The 20,448-nt window shown below is 55.9% G+C and overlaps 2 protein-coding genes across 4 annotated transcripts in view; one reads left to right on the top strand and one right to left on the bottom strand.

Annotated features, from left to right (window-relative positions):
- Positions 1-4,474: 4,474 nt before the first annotated feature.
- On the bottom strand, positions 4,475-8,344 carry RRAS (RAS related). Its single transcript, XM_041746661.1, has 6 exons — positions 8,149-8,344; positions 6,114-6,201; positions 5,884-5,986; positions 5,693-5,801; positions 4,899-5,017; positions 4,475-4,823 (listed from the first exon to the last, which is right to left on the bottom strand). The coding sequence occupies exons 1-6, from the start codon at positions 8,299-8,301 to the stop codon at positions 4,739-4,741; spliced, it is 657 nt and encodes a 218-aa protein (XP_041602595.1). The 5' UTR covers positions 8,302-8,344; the 3' UTR covers positions 4,475-4,738.
- Positions 8,345-9,876: 1,532 nt separating this feature from the next.
- Positions 9,877-20,448, top strand: part of SCAF1 (SR-related CTD associated factor 1) — a 19,345-nt gene continuing 8,773 nt past the window's right edge. Inside the window, exons 1-7 of one of the 3 annotated variants that reach the window (XM_041742462.1) lie at positions 9,877-10,016; positions 12,702-12,815; positions 13,054-13,111; positions 13,863-13,957; positions 14,285-14,385; positions 14,480-14,595; positions 17,377-20,244. In XM_041742462.1, coding sequence (XP_041598396.1) covers positions 12,708-12,815; positions 13,054-13,111; positions 13,863-13,957; positions 14,285-14,385; positions 14,480-14,595; positions 17,377-20,244 — 3,346 coding nt within the window. In that variant the 5' untranslated portion in view covers positions 9,877-10,016; positions 12,702-12,707. The other 2 variants (XM_041742463.1, XR_005985904.1) reach the window with 2 other exon arrangements.

The raw sequence follows: 20,448 nt of genomic DNA, 5'->3' as shown, positions 1-20,448 counted from the left end.
GACATGGCCTCTCTGGGGCCCTAGAGGTGGCTGGGCAGGGGTTGTTGTTTCCGTTACGTCTTGCCGTGTAAAATGAGTCCACCCCCGAATGTAGTGACTTACAAGAATTGTTTATCCTATGGTTTCTGAGGATCAAGAATTGGGGAACAGGTCAGCTGGGTGGTACCGTCCAGGGTCTGTTGTGAGGGTACACTCAAGTCCGCCAGAGCAGCAGTCCTCCAGGGATTGACTGGGGTTATAGGATCTACTTTCAAGGTGGCTTAGGTTTGTTTTTTGTGGTTTTTTAAAAGATTATATTTATTTGTTTTATTATTATTTTTTAAAGATTTTATTTAGTGATTCATGAGAGAGACAGAGAGAGGCAAAGACATAGGTAGAGGGAGAAGCAGGCTCCATGCAGGGAGCCTGATGTAAGAATCGATCCCAGGACCCCAGGATCATGGCCTGAGCCAAAGGCAGGTGCTTAACCACTGAGCCACCCAGGTGCCCCAAGATTGTACGTATGTATATATGTATTTATTTATTTATTATTTTTTTTAAAAGATTTATTCATGAGAGGCACAGAGAGAGGATCAGAGACACAGACAGAGGGAGTAGCAGGCTCCCTATAGAGACCTCCCGGGATCTGGGATCACACCCTGAGCCAAAGGCAGATGCTCAACTCCTGAGCCACCAGGCATCCTATATGTATATATATATATATATATATATATATATATATATATATATAATTTTTTTTTTTTTGAAAGAGCAAGCATGAGCAGGGCAGAGGGAGAAGCAGACTTCCTGCTAAGCAGGGAGCTAGACTGGGGGCTCGATACCAGGACCCTGGGATCATGACCTGCACCAAAGGCACTTATTAGACTGAACTACCCAGGCACCCTAAGGTGGCTTATTTTTAAGGGTGCTGATTGGCTGTGGGCTGGAGTCCTCAGTTCCTTGCTATGTGGGTCTAACCATGGGGCAGCTTGTGTGTCCCCAGGACATGACATCTGGCTTCCCCCAGAGCAAGTGATCCCAGGGAGAGAGCAAGAAGTCACAAAAGAGTTTTATGTCCTAACACACCATTGCCTCCTACATACTTTTCATTGGAAGGGAGTCATTAAACCCAGTACCCACTCAAAGGGGGATTTAGCTGTGCTTCTAGGAAGGAAAAGCAAAGGAATTTGTGGATGTATTTATTTATTTTTAAGATTTCATTTATTCATGAGAGACCCAGAGAGAGAGAGAGAGAGAGAGGCAGAGACACAGGCAGAGGGAGAAGCAGGTCCCATGCAGGGAGCCTAACGTGGGACTCGATCCTGGGACTCCAGGATCACTCCTTGAGCCAAAGGCAGACGCTCAAACGCTGAACCACCCAGGTGTCCCTGTTTGTGGATGTTTTTAAACTAGTACAGGCTGTGGCAGGTGTCAGGGAGTTGACCAGCTTTTTCTTGGCTGCCTAATGTAGACTCATGTGTGGATCACTTGTGTTTTTGAACCCTGAAACTATGAGGTCATGTGCAGACTAGCAGTTGAGAGGCCAGCACATGGGGCTGTGGGTGAATTCCTGTGTTCTCAAACTTGGTGCTGCTCAGAATGTGCCCCAGGGTTGCTGCCCTTGAGAGTTCTGTCCATTGCTTACCCCCACCCCTCCGCAAGAGCTTGTAGAAATGTCGACTCTGGGCTGAGTCTCCAATGTGCTGAGTCAGAACCCACTTTTGAGCAAAATCCAGGAAGATTCTAATGCACACTCACATTTGCGGAGCAGTGTTGTAAAGTAAGAAGTGACAATCTGGAGGTCACCTGCAACCCAACGTGTAGGCAGTGATTAAGCTGTTGTCATTCTAGAGACCGGAGTGTTGTCAAAAATGGACTATTGGTATTCTAGAACCCTGGCTTCAGCACTGATGATGGTTGGTCAGTATGTACTGACCCAGTGTGAGATTTAAGGGTAGACCATCAGAATTCTAGGTAGATTCTCTTCCTGGTGAAATTGAGGAAGAGCCCCCATTGTCCTATAACCTTGGATGTTGTCTGGACCAACACCAGTGTTAATGACTCTAGAGCTCTGGCTTTATAGTAACATTTAAGGATCTTCATGGGAGAGTCAATGATGGATGATAGGCTTTTAAAATTAATGGGAGTTCTGAGGGGCGAGGATGAACCATTGGTGTCCTTGAACCATGGCCTGTAGTACATTGGGATGCAGCCTCAGAGGCAGTGGAATGTTCACAAAGTTCTGGCACGTTCAAAGTTCCAGTATGTCAAATTGTAGCCAAAGTTTTCACCATCAGTGTTGCCTCAGATAGGAGCTCTTCTATAGCATGTGGGTGGCTTGTTCAGAAGGTGGGCGGCAGGGCAGTATCCTCCCTTTGGGGACCAGATAACCTGGTGGTGGATTTTGGAATCCAACTGCCCAAACTTGAATCTCCACTCTAGCACTAAGCAGGTGGGTTGGATACCAGCCCATATCCTCAGCTTTGTCATTTGTAAGATGGGCTTTTGTCGACATGCAGGAACACCAAATGTTTGAAGCACTTAGCACTGTCTGGCTTTTAGTGCCTGTTAGCCATAGCAAGATACCCCAAGAGGCTTATTGGAGGTCCAAGAGGTGGCAGAAGGAGAGTGGCAAAGATGGATAAAGAGGACCATCAAAACCCTGAGGGACTTTGAATCGTTGACAGGGCCCACCAGAGCCTCGAGGTGGGCAGGAACCAGAGAGAGGTGCCCATGGACCTAGGGAGATGCCAATTAGGCCACACCAGCCCTCTACACCGCTCTCTGATGAGCTCTGGGTAGGTGGTGATCGCAAACCATCCAAAAATGGCCTGCTAAGTTGTGTGGGTTTGTACGTGTGCCTTTTCCTGAGGGTAAGCAGTAGCTTTCATCACCTCTGCAAAGTGCATCTTTGTCCTTAAGTGGGGTGTCCCAGCCAAGAACTTGGCCTGGAGAGACAATGCAAAAAAGACAGGCCTTCTGCCAGGGCAGTGTTGCCAGGGGGACCCAGGGAGAGAGACCTTGGCTTGGGACTCCACTGACCCCTGAGAGTGCCTCACCTCTGGCTGGGTTAGGTGGAGATGTCAGACTTTGTCTGGAAAGTGGTAGAACCCAACCTCCTCCCACTCCCTCTCCTGCAGGGGTTGGGCCCCCAGTGAGCAGAGGGAGTGAATGGGGAGCACAAAACGTTGGAGCCACGCTTATTCCCAGGGCGGAAGGTTGAACACAGGCCAAGGATTCTGTTATAATGAAACCCGGAAAGGGATATTTAGCTAATCATTGTTCTAATCTGGAATACAGAGGGACATTCATGGTTCTGGGGCAGGAGGAGAACAGTGGGGCCTCGGTCACTGATAGAGAGTGCTTAGGATATTGCAAACGCTGTTTGTCTTCTGGGTGCAGATCTGTTGCTAAAGGCCTCTCGGAAGTAGCTCTGTGATCACCCCCGTTTTACAGCTGAGAAAACAGAGGCACTTGACTGAAGTTGGCAGAACTGCTGCCAGGGCTATCACTTACCCTTGAACCAGGAAGTGGGTTCTGTGGTGGGTGAGGGGATGGATCAGTTTGGGTCCAGGGGCCCACAGATTTTGCCCAAATGTAGCAGATGTGGGAGTAGGAAGATAGATCAATTGGTGACAATGGGTGCAGATCAAAATGCCAGGGCATGGGGACTGAGGCTGAACTTTTTGACCTGCTGTGTTGACTAGGTGTTGGGGTTCAGGGATGCCTGTCAGGCTTGGGAGATGGGCGAGTGGTGGTCTCCCAGTCGGGCACCAGCCTTCCAGGTTAGCAGATTGCAGAATTGGGGTTCCTGGGTTGAACATGGGGGACTCCAAGGGTTTCCAGACAAGCGAGTTAGCAACTATTTGGGGTGGCCATAGGATGACCCCACCCTCTGCCAGGGGAGAGGTTCAGACGGAATGTGTCTACACTGGCCATGAGTTGGATTAAGGGTTTGGACTCAGATGTCAGCCCAATTGAGAATTTTCTGGAAATGGGAACTTGCCAGCCAGCTGCTTGACACCATTCCGCCCACCTGTCCCTTCTCCCTCCTGTAGCTAAAAGGTCTGTCTTCAATACATATTGGAGGTGAGAAGGGGCAGGCAGGGGCTATAGCATGGGCCTGTTTCCAAGATCCTGGAGACTTCTAGAACACTACTACCCAATAAATTGAAATAGCCATGTGTAGCTTCTGACTATCTTAAGTGAACAGTGCAGTTATAGAACTTTGCAGCAAAGAAAAACTCTTTTTCAGGTGTTCCACCCCTATCCCAGCAAAATGCCCACTGAAACACAACAGGGCAGAATGGCCCCGTTGAAGGTGGAACGGGTCCAGACACCTGGCCTGTCTTGTCTTCTGGACCCCCCCTCACCACCTCCCTACCAAGTCAAGGGTTCGAGATCCTATGGACAGAGGTGGAGTGAGGCTTTACATGTTTGTACCGAGTCCACCCACCACCCTGGAGCCACTTTTCCCTTCTCAAGAAGCACTTTCTGACATTGGCAGTGACGTTTATTTCCCTGGGGATAGAGAGGGGAGTTATATACAGCAGTGACCCAGAAGCCTGGGAGCCCCTCACCCAGGGGCTTGGGTGGGGAAGGGAGGCTTCGGCAGAAGGCACACAGTGGCGATGTCCTGGAGAAGGCCAGGGATTTGGGATGGGGTTGTAGTGTATCCTGGGAAACCCAGAAGGGGAAAGAGCTCAGTGAAGGCAGCTGGTCCCAAGAGCTCATGCTGGCTGCTCCTTTTGCACCCGGACTAGAGGAGGACGCAGGGACAGCCTCCGTCTTTCTTCCTGGGGGCACTGGGTGGGCTGGGCGGGAGCTCCTGCTCCTGGTACTTCCTGTGGGGAGAAGCTGGTGAGTCTGGGTCACAGGGGCCAGGGGCATGGACAACAAGGGAAGGGCGCTCTGCTCACCGGACGGCCCGCACCAGCTGCTCAAAGGCCTCATCCACATTGAGGCGCAGTTTGGCTGAGGCCTCGAAGTAGGCCACGTGGTGGGAGGCGCCAAAGGCAGAGGCTTCAGATCGGGGGACCTGGGACAGGGACAGGAAACAGGGAGGAGAGGTATCAGGTGTCTGTGCTCGATGGGGGGGGGGGGCAGCTGTGGGATGCAGAAAGACACTATGTTCTAAAGGGGGTGACAGTGTGGGGGTCACATAACAGAGTTAAAGTTCCAAGGAGATCATGGGGAACATGCTAAGGGGGCTCAGCACCAATAAGGAGTCTGGGAGGGCACCACAGACCTTTGCACTTCTGAACATCCACATCAGATAACTGAGGTCACGCCACACTCCCACCCGCAGAGAAGTCAGGGTGCTCCCTGCAGAGGCCTGAGCAAAGGTCCCAAGGCTGGAAACCCCCCAAAGGCTTCATTTGAAAGATGAGTTCTGTTGTGGCAATCACCATAGTCTCTGTGTGTAGGAAGTGCTGAGAGCAGAGAAAGGAAGGGACAAGACCTGGTGGGAGTCAAGTGCCAGGTGGAAGAGCTGGGGAGCCCTTTGTCCCATCCAGCCATGGTCTTCCAGGGAAGACCCAACTTGGAGGATTTAGTGATGTGTGTGACAACGGAAAGAGCAGGACCAGGGGAGCCAGAAGAGGATGCTGCAGTGAGGACACAGAATATGCACTGAAAGAAGCCTCGAGGCTGAGATGGGGCCCCCTGGTGTGGCGGCAGGGGCAGGGAGTGGGGGGGATGGGGTATCCCAGACCTGGCGCTGTGTCTCCAGATCAGCCTTGTTCCCAACCAACACGATGGGGAAATCGTCTCGGTCCTTGACTCGGAGGATCTGCGTGAAAAGCTTGCCCACCTCGTTGAAACTGCGGAGGAAGCCCGAGGCATGAGGTCTAGCCAGCCGATCGGCCCGGTCTGCCCCGCTCCACCACCCTTGCCTCCGCTCACCTCTGCCGGTCATTAATGGCAAACACCAGCAGGAAGCCATGGCCGGCGCGCATGTACTGCTCCCGCATGGCACCGAACTCCTCCTGGCCTGCGGTGTCCAGGACTGCAGATGGGGAGAGAGGCCGCTGTGGGGATGAGGCTCCCAAAAGCCACTCCAGGGAGCCCTCAGCCCCACCACGATCCCCAGCCCTCCCCCACCTCCCCCTGGGTCCACTCCCTGCTGCCCTCACTGTCGAGCCGGGCCGGGACACCATCCACCGTGCAGATCTTCGTATAGGAGTCTTCGATGGTGGGATCGTAGTCAGACACAAAGTAGGACTGGTGGGGCAGGGAGAAGATACTGTTACTGCAGCTTCTGCAGGACCCGCAGTGCCCCAGGAGAGATGATGTAGCCCTGCTCCTGGACTCTGTCTGCCCCTTCATTCTGGGTTCCTGTTCCCCTCTCTGTGGGTCTCCTCTATCCCTTCCTCCTGCCCTACCCAGTCTCTCCTTTTTCTGAGTCTCTCCCAATCCTCAATCTTTCTGGTATAAAACACATCTCCTACATGGTGATTACATCCTGGCTGTATGGCACTGAACAAATCACTTCCCCTCTCTGAACCTCAATTTCCTCAATTGGAAATTAAGGATAAAAATAGGACTACACTTAATCTAGCGTTTGTGAGATTCCCGGGAAATCCCTGTTAAGCATTTAATGTATGGCCTGGATATAGTAAGTGCTCAGTTATTGGGAGCTCTTCTTGTCCAGAATATCTGCCTGTCTGTATCTCTCCCTCCACCTCCTCCTCTTCCCTCTTTTTTTCTCCTTCTTCTTCCTCCTCCTCCCTCTCCCCCTCTTTCTCCTCGGGCAGCTTCTAGTGTCTCCTCCCAGGGGAAGGTCCCAGTTCCAATCCAGCAGCAGAGAAGCTGCCCCGCCCGCAGGCTGGGCCCCTCCCTTCCTGCCTGGGTCACGCCAGCCTCCAGCCAGGCCTTTGGCCAACTTTGGGTCTGCCCCTGGGTGCAAGGGGCCCAGCGCTGGGGCCTTTATCTGTTTGGGCGGGAGCTCCCATGCAGGCACTGGCTGGGGTCTCTTGAGGGGTCTGGGGCCCAGGGGCCTCTGCAGTAGCATCTCAGAAGCAGAACCTTTCTAAGGTTTCTTTAAGGTGGGAGGGTTCCCCTTGGGAATGGGGTGGAGGTTTCCTGGGCAAAGGGTGGATTTTCAGGAGAGAAGGGGGAATCTGGTAGCTGGGGGTCTGAGAGCTGCATCCTGTCTGTTAGGGGAGGGATGCTTGGTGAGGGCTTGTCCTGAAGGGAGGGTACAGGGATCATGCCATGGGGGGGATTACTGGCATGTCTTCAGAACACATCTGGAGAAGTAATCAGGGTGAGAGCTGGGGAGAGCCCAAAATGCACACTTGAGAGGTCTGTCATAGAATATAGGTGCATGTCTCAGATACCCTGAGTTGCATTTATAGGGTCAGAGAAAGTCCTAAGAAATGGGTCTCTCTGGGGGTGTCAAGAATCTGAGGGCTTCTTCATGGAGGTGATTTGGAGGCTAGCCAAGGTTTCTGAGAGGCGCTCAAGGAGTTAGACTGGAGGAAAACTCAACATGGAGGAGTGAGTGGTTTTCCCTGGGGGAGGGTGGAGATCTGGGTCTGGTGGGATGGGGGCTCCTCAGGACAGGACGTGTGGTCTTAAGAGTCCTCTGGAATGACTGAGGGGCAGGATCTTTCTGAAATCTCTTGGGTCTGAGGGGGTCTCCCTCAGGACCAGATGGTCCTGGATGGGCCCCAGGCAAAGTCTGGGCACAATTTCTAGATTCTCGGAGAGCTAAGTATCTAGACTGTGGTAATCTCCCAGTTAGGCTTTGGGTGGCTAAGAGAGGAAGCTGGGACCTGGGATCTGGGGGAGATGGGGCCCAGGGTAGGGGGAAGTGACACCAGAGGGGTGGGGGCCTATGAGAGCGCTTAGGATCAAAATGGGGTGACTTCTGCATTTAGGTGCTCCCAGGAGGTGCTCAGGGTCAAGTCAGCAGGGAAGAAGGGTCTTGGATACTGGTGGGAGGAGGGATGGTGGGTTTCAGGATGCCAGTATAGGAGGAAGGTCCCTAGTGTAGGGGGTGGAGGCCCTGGAGGGGAGGGGGCTCGGGGTCACCATCTGAGAGGATTTTTTTAAGATTAGAAGGTCTCATAGGAGGGTCTCAGTGAGGAAATCGGGGTCTCAGGGATCTCCCAAAGGGCTCAGTTCTGGGTCCCGGGGGCACCCCCCCGGGTGAGGGCCCACTACCTGGATGAACTGGATGGTCAGCGCGCTCTTGCCCACGCCGCCGCCGCCCACGACCACCAGCTTGTGTGTCTCGCTGGGTGGGGGGTCCCCGGGCCCCGGCCCCCCGCCCCGGGGCCGCCCCCGCCCTGTCCCGGACGCCGCCCCGCTGCTCATGTCGCCACCGCTGCCGCCGCCGCCGCTACCGCCTAGGGGGGAGCCGGGCGGGGCCTAGGGGGCGGGCCACACTAATAAGGCTACTGCATAATCATGAGCTCCGGAGAGAAGGACTCGAGTCTCCGGACACTTACAAGGCCAGGCCAGGGAAAAGGAGGAGCTATGCTAATAAGTGTAGGGGAAAGGCTTTCGTTGCGAAGGGGAATTCCGAAAGGGGCGGGAATATGCTAATAAAAGGACTCTGCTCGCCCTGAGCGGCGCCACGCGCTCTTTGCCGGCGGGCCGTCTGGGGGCGTGGCTATGCTAATAAGAGCTCTCACTCTCGCAGCAGACAGGTCGGAAAAAGTGTTCGGAGAGGTGCTATGCAAATGAGAACCCCGGAGACACCGCTTCTCAGGGCACCACCCCAGAGGCCTCGTCTTAATAGGCGGGGCTGGTCGACTCGCGCGCGGCCGTATATAGGCGCGCTCCGAGGAAGGAGCTGGTCTTGAGGGAGGCTCCACCTCCGTCCTGGGATCTCAGCCAAACTTCCGACCCGGGCGTCTAGGCTGGATGCTGGAGTCTCCGCCTGCTAAGGGACCCAGGCTTCCGGTTCCCGGAGTCCCTGCCAAGCGGAAGACAGACTGGGAGGGGAGATGGGGCCCTGGAGGGGGACAGCGGGGTAACGGGACAGGGAGGGGCCGTGAGATCACTGCATTCCTAATCCCTGAGCCAGCTCGCCCAAGCCGGGGTAGCTGGGTCATGAAGGGCCCAGGGCCAGGATTTCTGAGTCTTGAAGGAAGAAGAGGCTGAGGAACCAGATTCCGGGGTCTCTCGGAGAGAATGATTACTGAAGGCCTGGACTCCTGGGTCCGGGGGAGGAAGGGATCTGGGAGTCCTTACTACTAGGTTTAGTAAAGGAGGGAGCTGAGGGCCCAGACTCTTGGGTACAGGGGTTGGTGAGGCCGGGAATTCAGAATTCTGGATCCGAGGGAATTTGAGTTGGGAACCCCAACATTTGTGTCTGTGTAAAGAACGAGCTTGAGACCAGGAATGGTCTGAGGAAGGAAGGGCCCTCAGGCCCGACTCAGGGTTGTGAGGAAGTCAGGGTTGAACTCCCAAGTCCCAGGGAGGAGGAAAATGGGAGTCTGGACTCCTGCTAAGTGAGAGGAAATCGGAATTTGGACTTTTCCATCCTAAAGGAGGAGGTTGTAGGGTCGGGCTCCTTGGTTCTAAATTTAGAGGGGACTAGAAGACAGGGATTCTGGGATCCCCAGAAGGTGGGCGGCGCAACTCCCAGCCAGTCCAGCTTTTTTTCTACTGTCCACTCTTCAGAACTACAATTCCCTTGCAGAGGCCCTGCTGAGTTCTCTTACGTCACTTCCTGTTCCGCAGCTCTTTCCGCGCGCGCGCAGGGCACCGTGGGGCCTTGTTGCGGGCTACCACAGCCCCGCCCACTTCACCTCTCACCTCATTGCTGTCCCCGCGCGACGGTGGCGACGTGCGGACTACGCCTCCCGGCGTCCGTCGCGCGCGCCCCTGCCTAGGTGCCCCATTGACTTCTGGGAAACTGAGTCTGGAGCCTTCCCACCAGCCTTCACGGCACCGTGCTCGGTACTTGAAGTCCCGGCAAGCTCGGCGGCGTTTTAGCTCCGCCCCTCTCCTCCCTCTGCTCGCGAGCCCCCCCAGCCCGCCCCGCCCCGCGCCGGGGCCGGAGCCGCAGCCCGAGCGGCGGGGTAAGATGGCGGCGGCAGTCTGGGCCGCGGGGCTCGGGCCTATCGGGGTGGGCGGGGCGGAGTCGGGTAGCTAGTTGTCCCGGGGTCCTCCCCGCACGCCGCGGGGCCTGGAGGACTTAGCGGGGTGGCCTCGGGCCCGGGAGCGGAGACGGAGCCTGGCGCCGAGCGGGGGGCCTTCTCAAGGCCCCGGGACGCGTCTGTGGGTTCCGGGGGGCATCTGCGGGGCGTCCCCGTGAGGACTGGGGACGTCCACCGGGACTGGAGCCTGCCCTCCATCACTTAGCTGGCCTGGGTCATTTCTCTAGACACTGTTGATCGTCTTTATGGGCTGACCCGAGGTTAGGGTCTGTTGATAGGGTTCTGGGGCCATCTTGAGATCTTGAGATAATGTCCCAGGGTGAAGGAGGTCTGCAAGAGCTAAGGAGTATCTGCAGAACCATCTCTAGCGCCCGGGGTATGTCTGTTAGGGCTGGGAGTGTCTACATGGGCTGACTTGAGGATGCAGCTCACCTGCATGGGTCTGGGGCCATTTAGCGGGCCTGGAAGAACTGTTCGAGGGCTAGGAAGTCTTTTAGGGCCACCTAGAGGGGTGGGATATGCCCACCAAGGGAGGGAGGCAAATACTGAGATGTCCTGAGAGGCCAAAGTGGGTCTCTAACATCTGAAGAGTGTCTAATGTAGGTGACAGGAGGCTGGGGGCAGTTAGAAGGACCTGGAACCATCTAGGTGGCTTTCAATGTGACTGCAAGAGTGCAGTCTTTATGCCTGGAGCAAATTCAAATGCCTTTTGGGGCTGAATAATTGCGTGGAGAACAAGACAAAGGAGAGTATTGGAAATTTTGCCCAGCTCTTATGTACTTGCACTTACAAATGCAGTTCAAGTGAAAAATGTTTTTAAATTCTGTATTGCCCTGGAACTATAGAGATTAGAATTAGTCCACATTAGCGTGGGGGAAGTCTGTAGGATCCTCTAGAATCACTTAGTGCAATGCTTTTCGAACTATTTTGACCTTGATCTATACAGTAAGAAGTACATTTTTTTTTTTTTTTATTGAGACCCAGTGCATACTGATACAGGTACTTAATACCAAAGTCCCATTAATTAGTATCCCATTTAACTACTTGTGATATACTGTGAAGAATTTTCTACTGCGTTCAATTTTTTTTTTTTTTAATAACAAACTATTTGTGAAGCACCATACTGCTATCAGACTGTAGTTTGGGAAACAGTGTTCTAGAGGGACATAGAATGTCTGCAGAACCTTTTCATGTTGAAAAGATCTAAGGAGCCATGGGCGTGTCGGCAAAGTCTGGTGCTTGTCTAAATGGGCAAAGGAGCATCTTCATACACTGCAGAGGGCTTGGAGATCTGTGTGTCTGTACTTAGCAGATCTTGATTAGGCTTCTGTTAGGTGACAGTCACTGTAGCATGTGCTTCCCCCAGAGGTGCTGGAGAGCAGCTCCAGGGGCTGGGAACTGCCCATAGGGGTTTATAGGCAGGACATGTTAGTGGGAGTTAGGGAAGGAACCACAGGCTCACAGCCGGAAGCTTTGGCTTGGCTTGGAAATCTATGGTAGGAGTGAGACCCGGGACCTGGGTGTTTGCTTTGCAGGTAGACAGCTGGGAGAGTGGAGGAGATAAACCTGGGCTTCTGAAGACAAATAATGCTAATTATTGTTACTTTGTATCAGGCTGCATTAACTGAGCTGCATTAACTCTGTGGCAAAAGTCGGTCCCCTTTCATTTCTCACAGTCCTTTTTGGAGGTAGATATTTCAGTTGTGCCCATTTAAACACAAGTTGGGTGGGGGGTGGTTGTGGTTTCAAAGCTCTCTGGGAATTCTGAGACTGGATATTGTTTCCAAAGTAGTAGATTTGATGGCTACAGGGAAGCCTGCAGCTGAAACAGTTATGGGTTCTGAAGCCCTAATCCAGACACCCACCAGTCTGAAGGATAATCTTTCAATTTTAGTATAATCTAAGAATTTCTGTACTATCACGAAAGCTTGAGCCATGCTTTCATACAATGGGCAGATGGGCAAGAGGTAGATGCCCTCCATGGGGTCAGGTGGACAGCATGTCTTTCTGAAAGTAGTGTTTTCAATTCAATTCTGGTCTTGTACATTACCCTATTGTAGTTCCATCTTTTGTCTATAAATAAAATTTTTTGGTTCTGTGCTACTGAGGAGAATTGATGCTCTGGGAAGTTGTGTGATATTTGAGGTGCACCCAGCACACTGGCACACATCTCGGTTTGGGAAAGGAGGGTATACGAGACTATGGGACACAGTGTTTGAAGTCACAGCTCAACCGAAAAAAGTCTTGGCATTGGGTTGGCTCTTAAAGGATGGTGGGCAGTGAGGTCTTAAAGCTTGGTCATGGGGGAAACTGGGGGAATTTGGGAACATGGTGTTGAAATAGGAGGCTGGGAAGTCCTCCCTTCCACAGAGAAGGCAGCAAGCTGAGATCCAGGCAAGGGAAGAGAGCCTGATCTGGTCCCTCTGATGTCTGCACTGGGCCTGGGACTCACCCAAAGACTGGAGTGTGGCGGAAGAGGAGAGGGATGCCGGACAGCATGCTGATCAAAGCAATGTTGGAGGCCCTTGAGGTCTTTGTGTCCATTTCTTGTTTCACCCCCGCCCCCCGCCAGCCTCCACTCCACACTCTCACCCCTTCAACCACCAGGTGACCATGGAGGAAGAAGATGAGTCTCGAGGGAAGACAGAGGAGTCGGGTGAGGATCGGGGTGATGGTCCACCAGACAGAGACCCTACGCTTTCTCCTTCTGCCTTTATTCTGGTAAGGCTGCTAGACACCTGGGGCCAAGGGAGAGATGGGCTGCAAGTTTGGATTTCAGGGCCCAGGAGTTGGGGAGGAGGGGCTGGGGGCCTGGACTTACGGCTCCGCTGAAGGGTTCCAGTATGTTTGTATGGGTGTCTGGAATGGCTGTCTCCCAGGAGGAGAGCTTGTGACCATTTGCACGAGTCCCCTGACTGTCCTTTCTTTCCATCCCGTTCATCCTCCACCTTTTCTCTAGCGGGCCATTCAGCAGGCTGTGGGAAGTTCCCTGCAGGGGGATCTGCCAAATGATAAAGGTATGATGGGTTCTGGTTCCTCTTAGCCTCCTGTCCCATCTCTGTGTTCTTTATCCTGACTTCATTCAGAACTGCTTTTCTGAGGTCTCCTGGGTACCACCCTTGTGCTGGCACAGGGAGCCAAAGATGGGTCAGACACCACAGCTGCCTCGGAGGGACTCCCAGTTTGGTGGAGGGGAGACCCTGTCACAGCACAGAAGTAGCCCAAGCACTATGAGAGGGCAGGAGGCCCGGTGAAGCTAGCGTGGGGGCAGGGGAGAAGATGGGGTCTGGTAAAGCTTCCTAGAGGGGGAGACAGGTGAACTGGGTCCCTAAGCATGTATTAGGGCTGCCTGGTAAAGAGGAAAGCTTGGTAGGCAGAGGCACCCAGCAGGCACCCAGCACCAGGACATGTTGCAGGACTGAGTTGTGGTTCTCTGGGGCTGGTGGGCATGGAGTTGTGAGCAGGAGGCAAGGCAGGAGAGCTCTGTGGGGACTGGGTAACAGCAAGGCTCTGATGCCAAGTTGACTTGTCTGGGCATCATCTTGAGGGCAGCTGGGAGGACGGATGGGTGAGAGTGTTGATGCCTCAGCATGCTGTTGGGGATGTCCTTCTGGGACCCAAGCTGGGACATGGTGGATGAAGGCAGGGAGAGCAAGTAGGAGCTTGGTTCCCTTGACGAAATCTAGGGCAAACTCCTCTTTCCCCTGCCCCACAAAGTCTCTGCAACTAGTCCCTTTTTTCCAATCCCCCATGCAAATCTCTCTCCAGATGGCTCCCGGTGTCATGGCCTTCGGTGGAGGCGCTGCCGGAGCCCACGGTCAGAGCCCCGTTCCCAGGAGTCTGGGGGGACTGACACAGCTACTGTGAGTAAGAACAGGGGGCTGGGGGCCCAGACTCTTGGGATGGGGGGATGAAGGTCACTGGGGCCTGGATCCTAGAGATGGGTTTGGGGACCCAGACTCCCGGGGCTGGGGTTGATCAGCAGTGGTGTTGGAAGGTCTGAGGGCATCATCTGTGGGGGTGAGCCTGGAGTCCCGGAGGCAAGTCAGGGTGAGGGAATTGGTTGGATCCCTGCATTTTCTTGGGGTTTCTTATGTTTGGGTTCCTGAGAGTTTAGGGCCTGGGGAAATGGGATTTGTGGGTCCTCACATGAGCAGGGACAGGTTGGAGCCCCTCCTGACCTATTCTAGGTGTTGGACATGGCTGCAGACAGTTTCCTTGCGGGGCTGGTGAGTGTTCTGGATCCCCCAGATACCTGGGTTCCTAGCCACCTGGACCTGCGGCCTGGCGAGTGAGTAGTTGGGCAGCTGGAGTGGGAGAGGCCTTTGGCATGGGAGCCAGAAGCTTCCCCCAGGTTCACTCACCCTCTTTCTTCTGCCCTGCAGAAGCGAGGACATGCTGGAGCTGGTGGCCGAGGTCCGAATCGGGGACAGGGATCCGATCCCTCTGCCCGTTCCTAGCCTGCTGCCCCGTCTCAGGGCCTGGAGGACAGGCAAAACGGGTATGTGGGGCCAGGGCAGAGCTGAGCAGGTGGCCTCAGAGTTGTCCGGGAGTCGGCTGTTGTTGGTAGTAATAGTAGCTAGCCGTCATGTCACTTAGACAAAATCTTTAGGTCTTTGCCTGTTAGACCAAAATAAAGGCTGTGCATACATGCAGACTTACGTAGAGCAAACACTGATGTGATCACCAGCACATAGGAGTAGTTAGTGCGTGTGAAGCACTCGGTGTGTAGGGCTCTACGTGTCAGTGTAACTGCACTAGAAATTCATCTCCCTGAGACCTGGGGACTCTTAGCATCTCTGTCTTCCAGAGGAGTAAAGTCTGAAAATCATTTGTTGAAGGTGGCACAGCCAGTTGCTTAGCAGTGGTCCTGGGTTCTGAACCCCGAGCCCAGGTCTGTTTGAGAGAAAGCCCAGGTTTTTGACTTCTGTGAGGACAGAAGGAAAGTCTGCTCCCCAGCGCCACATGCAGTGTGAAGCTGGTGAGCAGTGTAGAGCAGTGCTGCTCAAAACCTGGGTAGGTAAGAGAATCACCAGGACAGGCTAATACACAGGTCGCTGCACCTACTCCTAGGGTTTCTCCTGCAGTGGGTCTGGGCTGGGGCCTGGGAATTTGCATTTCTAACCAGCTCTTCTTTGATGCCACTGGTGCTGGACCCCAGGACCTGGTGGGAACCCAAGGTTTATACTTCCTTTTTGCATGTACATCCACGGTTGGGAGGGGTGAGGAGGAGAGGAAGGCTCAGTCAGCTCAGGTACAGGAATAGGGCAGCCGGGAGTCCTCTTCTGCAGCTGACAGTGGCTCACCCATGCTGTGCCAGTTTATGTTTCCCTTGCCCTTTCTTTATAGCTGTGGATTGATTTGTCTATTTGGCTCAGGGAACACTGTACCTAGGGCCACCACACTCTAGGGGGCCCACAAAAATATCTTCATTTCTTTTCAAATTAGAAGCCATAGAGGATAAGTAAACACATGGACATGGCAGCGTCCTAATAAAACTTTATTGACAAAGACAGATGGCCTGGGGGATTTGGCTCCAGGCCTTAAAGTGATATAGATGTATCTGGAACCTAAGAGCTGTTTTGCAGGGTGGGGAGGGGCGGGTTGCTTGGGTTATTCTCTTATTGCAGGCAGTTTCTTCCCTCCATTTGGAAATTCTTAAAGATTTACGGAAAAAAAAAAAAACTTATCTGTAATTATATGTCATATAAAAATTACATAAAGAGGCAACAGTCTTGCAGTTCCAGACCACTCCAGCCTGAGGACTGTTTTGTACCTCTGGTGGTGGTAATAATTCAGAAGCAGGATAGTAAGAGCTCATGATCACTGAGTCCTTGTGCTGGGCACAGCACCGTTCATTCCACATAGCTGCTTATCTGGTCCCCTTGTTCTTGTGAGGTGTGAATGCTATCATCACCATCCTTTTTTGTTCGTTTTCTCTCTCTTATCTCTTTCTAAGATTTACTTATTTTAAAGGGGTGGGGAAGGGCAGGGGGCTCGATCTCACAGCCCTGAGATCATGACCTGAGCTGAAATCAAGTCAGTCGCTTAACCAATTGAGCCACCCAGGCACCCCCTGCCCCTGCTTTATCTTATTCCACAGCCCTCAGCGGCTGGTGCACTTTCTGTGTGGCTCATTGAGATTTCTCTCCCTGCTCAATGTGAGCTCCTTGAAGGCAGGGTCTTTGTCTCTTGTGTTCACTGTTCTGTTTGTAGTACTCCAAATAGCTCTTTGCACAAGATAGGTGATTAGTAAAAATGTACTGAATGAGTGAGTGGACCTCCATTGTAGAGATGAGGAAACCACGGCAGGCAGAGAGGTTGAGTTACTTGTCCTTGGTCATGTCACAGTTGAGGGGATGGGATTGAGAGGTGGCTCTGGGACAGCCTTTTAAGCCCTTGCCTTCCTGACATTGTCCACCTGGCCATGCTGATGTCTTAGCTGTCGCAGGGTCCCTATGGTATGTGGTTGAGAGGGGCGTCTCTGCATCCCAGTGTGTGTGTCCAGAGGTGCAGCCCTGGTCTGTTGTCTCCATGTGTGGGATTTACGGCCCTGAGACATGTCTTCAGAAAGCAGAGGAGGGAGCACAGGAAAGCACAATTACTGGCTGATAGGAAGAGGTGAACGCTGCTTGTTCCTGTCACCTGTCAGGGGTGTCTCTGAGGCCTGAGAGAGGTAGCCCTTTGGATGGGGCTTGTCACAGAGTGAAGTACGTGAGTGAGGGCTCAGGTGTTCAGGGCTTCCCAGCTCTGCCACTTCCTGGCTCTCCAGGGGGAGCTTTCGTCTTCACAACCGCACACTATTCCCTCAGAAAACAGGATAAATTTCCACAAGAGGCAGCTGGAGCAGCAGGCTGGAGCTTGGCCTCCAGGTGGCCTTAGGTTCAAATCCCAGCGGCCCCCACTATGGCCAGTGTCTTCTGCGGTAACCCCAGTCAGGGGCTTCTTGGGCTGCAGGCCAGGGGCTATTTCAGGTTATGGGGGCAACAGTGACTGAGTCTGCACTCCAGCTTCTCCCGGCCGTGTGTCCTTTGGGAAGATACTGCAGCTCTCTGAACCTCCACGTCCTCTGGTCAGGACACAGTACCTACAGTGGGGGTTTTGAGGAGTATGCTGTGTTGCGAGCCCTGTACAGTGCTGGGAGCAGTACCTGCTGGCGCAACGAGGGCTGCCGGAGGGGGGCAGTGGCTGGGGGGCCGTCCTATTTGTGGCCCCCCTCTTACAGACCCCAGGAGGAGGGTGTGCACCTGACTGGCTCTCCGTCTCCGCTGTTCCTTTGCAGTTTCTCCACAGCCCCACTCTTCTCGACCTTCCTGTGCCCGCCACCTCCTTACCTTGGGCACTGGAGACGGAGGCCCGGCCCCACCCCCTGCCCCTTCCTCTGCCTCCTCCTCGCCCTCCCCTTCTCCATCTTCTTCCTCCCCTTCCCCTCCCCCACCTCCACCACCCCCAGCACCCCCGGCCCCACCTGCCCCCCGATTCGACATCTATGACCCCTTCCACCCCACCGATGAGGCCTACTCCCCACCACCTGCTCCAGAGCAAAAGTACGACCCCTTCGAGCCCACTGGCTCCAACCCCAGCTCATCAGCGGGGACCCCCTCACCTGAGGAAGAGGAAGAAGAGGAGGAGGAAGAGGAGGAGGAGGAGGAAGAAGAGGAAGAAGAGGAGGAGGAAGGTTTGTCTCAGAGCATCAGCCGCATCTCGGAGACCCTGGCGGGCATCTACGATGACAACAGCCTGAGCCAGGACTTCCCAGGTGACGAGAGCCCCCGACCGGACCCCCAGCCCCCACAGTCAGCTCCAGCCCCTGGAACGCCACCACAGGTGGACTCCACCCGGGTTGACGGAGCCACCCGCCGGCGTGTCTTCGTGGTGGGGACCGAGGCCGAAGCCTGCCGGGAAGGCAAGGTATCGGTGGAGGTGGTGACAGCCGGTGGAGCCGCCATCCCGCCAGCCCTGCCGCCACCAGGCGACTCAGAGATCGAGGAGGGCGAGATCGTCCAGCCTGAGGAGGAGCCCAGGGTGGCGGTCTCCCTCTTTCGGGCCAGTGGCCGGGCAGCTCGACCCCCTCCTGCAGCCTCGGCGCCCCCCGCGGCCCAGCCCCCGCCCCCGCCGCCTGCCCCCCGGGCCCCTGAGGGGGACGACTTCTTGTCTCTGCACGCTGAGTCGGATGGTGAGGGTGCCCTGCAGGTGGACCTAGGGGAACCGGCCCCTGCCCCCCCGGCCGCCGACACGCGCTGGGGCGGCCTGGACCTGCGCCGCAAAATCCTGACCCAGCGGAGGGAGCGCTACCGCCAGCGCTCACCCTCCCCGGCTGCCGCCTCCACCGCTGCCGCCACCACCGCCGCCGCCGCCACCGCGGGCCCCCCCACCCGCAAGAAGTCGAGGCGGGAGCGCAAGCGGAGCGGTGGCGAGGCCAAGGAGGCCGCCTCATCGTCTTCGGGTGCACCGCCCGCCCCGCCGGCCCCGGCCTCCCCCTGGGACTCCAAGAAGCACCGCTCCCGGGACCGCAAGCCGGGCTCGCATGCCTCGTCGTCCGCCCGCCGCCGTTCGCGGTCCCGCTCAACCCGCCGCCGCTCGCGCAGCACTGACCGCCGCCGTGGGGGCAGCCGCCGGTCTCGGTCCCGGGAGAAGCGGCGGCGGCGGCGGCGCTCAGCCTCCCCACCCCCGGCCACCTCCTCATCGTCGTCCTCGAGGCGCGAGCGGCACCGCGGCAAGCACCGAGACGGCGGCGGTGGCGGCGGCAAGAAGAAAAAGAAGCGGTCACGGTCCCGGGGTGAGAAGCGGTCTGGGGACAGCGAGAAGGGCCCAGCGCCCACCCAGCCTCCTTCCGGCTCTGGCTCCGGCTCCCTGGGCGCAGACCGCGACAGCCGCCGCCGGGGGGCCGTGCCACCTTCCATCCAGGACCTCACGGACCACGATCTCTTCGCCATCAAGCGGACCATCACCGTGGGCCGGCCTGACAAGTCCGACCCCAGAGGCCCCTCACCGGCCCCAGCCTCGTCGCCCAAGCGCGAGGTCCTATACGACTCAGAGGGCCTGAGCACCGAGGAGCGGGGTGGCAAGAGCAGTGAGAAGGACCGGCGCCGCTCTGGGGCTGCCTCCTCCTCCTCTTCCTCCCGGGAGAAGGGATCTCGGCGGAAGGCACTGGATGGGGGGGATCGGGACCGAGACAGGGACAGAGATAGGGACAGGGACAGGTCATCCAAGAAGGCTCGGCCTCCCAAGGAGTCAGCGCCCTCCTCGGGGCCCCCGCCAAAGCCACCGGTCAGCAGCGGCTCAGGCTCTTCATCGTCCTCATGCTCCTCTTCCTCCCGGAAGGTGAAGCTGCAATCCAAGGTGGCAGTGCTGATCCGAGAAGGTGTCAGTAGCACCACGCCCGCCAAGGAGGCCGCGTCTGCTGGCCTGGGCTCCATTGGAGTCAAGTTCAGCCGAGACCGGGAGAGCCGTTCCCCCTTCCTCAAGCCTGACGAGCGGGCCCCTGCCGAGGTGGCCAAAGCAGCTCCGGGAAGCACCAAGCCCAAAAAGACCAAGGTCAAGGCCAAGGCTGGGGCCAAGAAAGCCAAGGGGACCAAGGGAAAGACCAAGCCATCCAAGACAAGGAAAAAGATCCGCAGTGGGGGCAGCGGCGGGAGCAGTGGGGGCCCAGTGACACTAAAGAAGTCCAAGGCTGATAGTTGCAGCCAGGCAGCGGGGGCCAAGGGGGTGGAGGAGACTTCCTGGTCCGGGGAGGAGCGGGCGGCCAAAGCCCCCAGCACTCCACCCCCAAAGGCAGCCCCTCCACCCCCTGCGCTCACACCGGACTCACAGACGGTGGACAGCAGCTGCAAGACACCCGAGGTCTCCTTCCTTCCCGAAGAGGCCACCGAGGAGGCTGGGGTCCGAGGTGGGGCAGAGGAGGAGGAGGAGGAAGAGGAGGAGGAAGAGGAGGAGGAGGAGGAGGAAGAGCAGCAGCCTGCCACCACCACAGCCACCAGCACAGCTGCAGCGGCCCCAAGCACTGCCCCTAGCGCAGGGTCCACAGCCGGCGACTCAGGGGCAGAAGATGGACCGGCCACCCGTGTCTCCCAGCTGCCCACGCTGCCCCCACCCATGCCCTGGAACCTGCCTGCTGGTGTGGACTGCACCACCAGCGGTGTCCTGGCCTGTGAGTGTGCCCAGGGATGGGGTGGGGTGGGGCAGGCAGAAAGGATCGAGGGTAAGGTCGTGTGGGGACGGACTGGGAGGCAGTGGGGATGCCTCAGAAGGGGTAGGTGCAAGTACATAGTGACCCCCAGATTGTGAGGGGCTTGGGTGGGTGAGGGTTGATTGGGGTCTGTCCAGAAGGCTCCTAGATGTCAGTGTGCTGGAA

This window comes from Vulpes lagopus, chromosome 2, assembly GCF_018345385.1.
Source record: "Vulpes lagopus strain Blue_001 chromosome 2, ASM1834538v1, whole genome shotgun sequence".
Taxonomy (NCBI): Eukaryota; Metazoa; Chordata; class Mammalia; order Carnivora; family Canidae; genus Vulpes; species Vulpes lagopus.
Note: the sequence above shows the minus strand (reverse complement) of the source record. Positions and strands in the feature narration are given on the sequence as shown.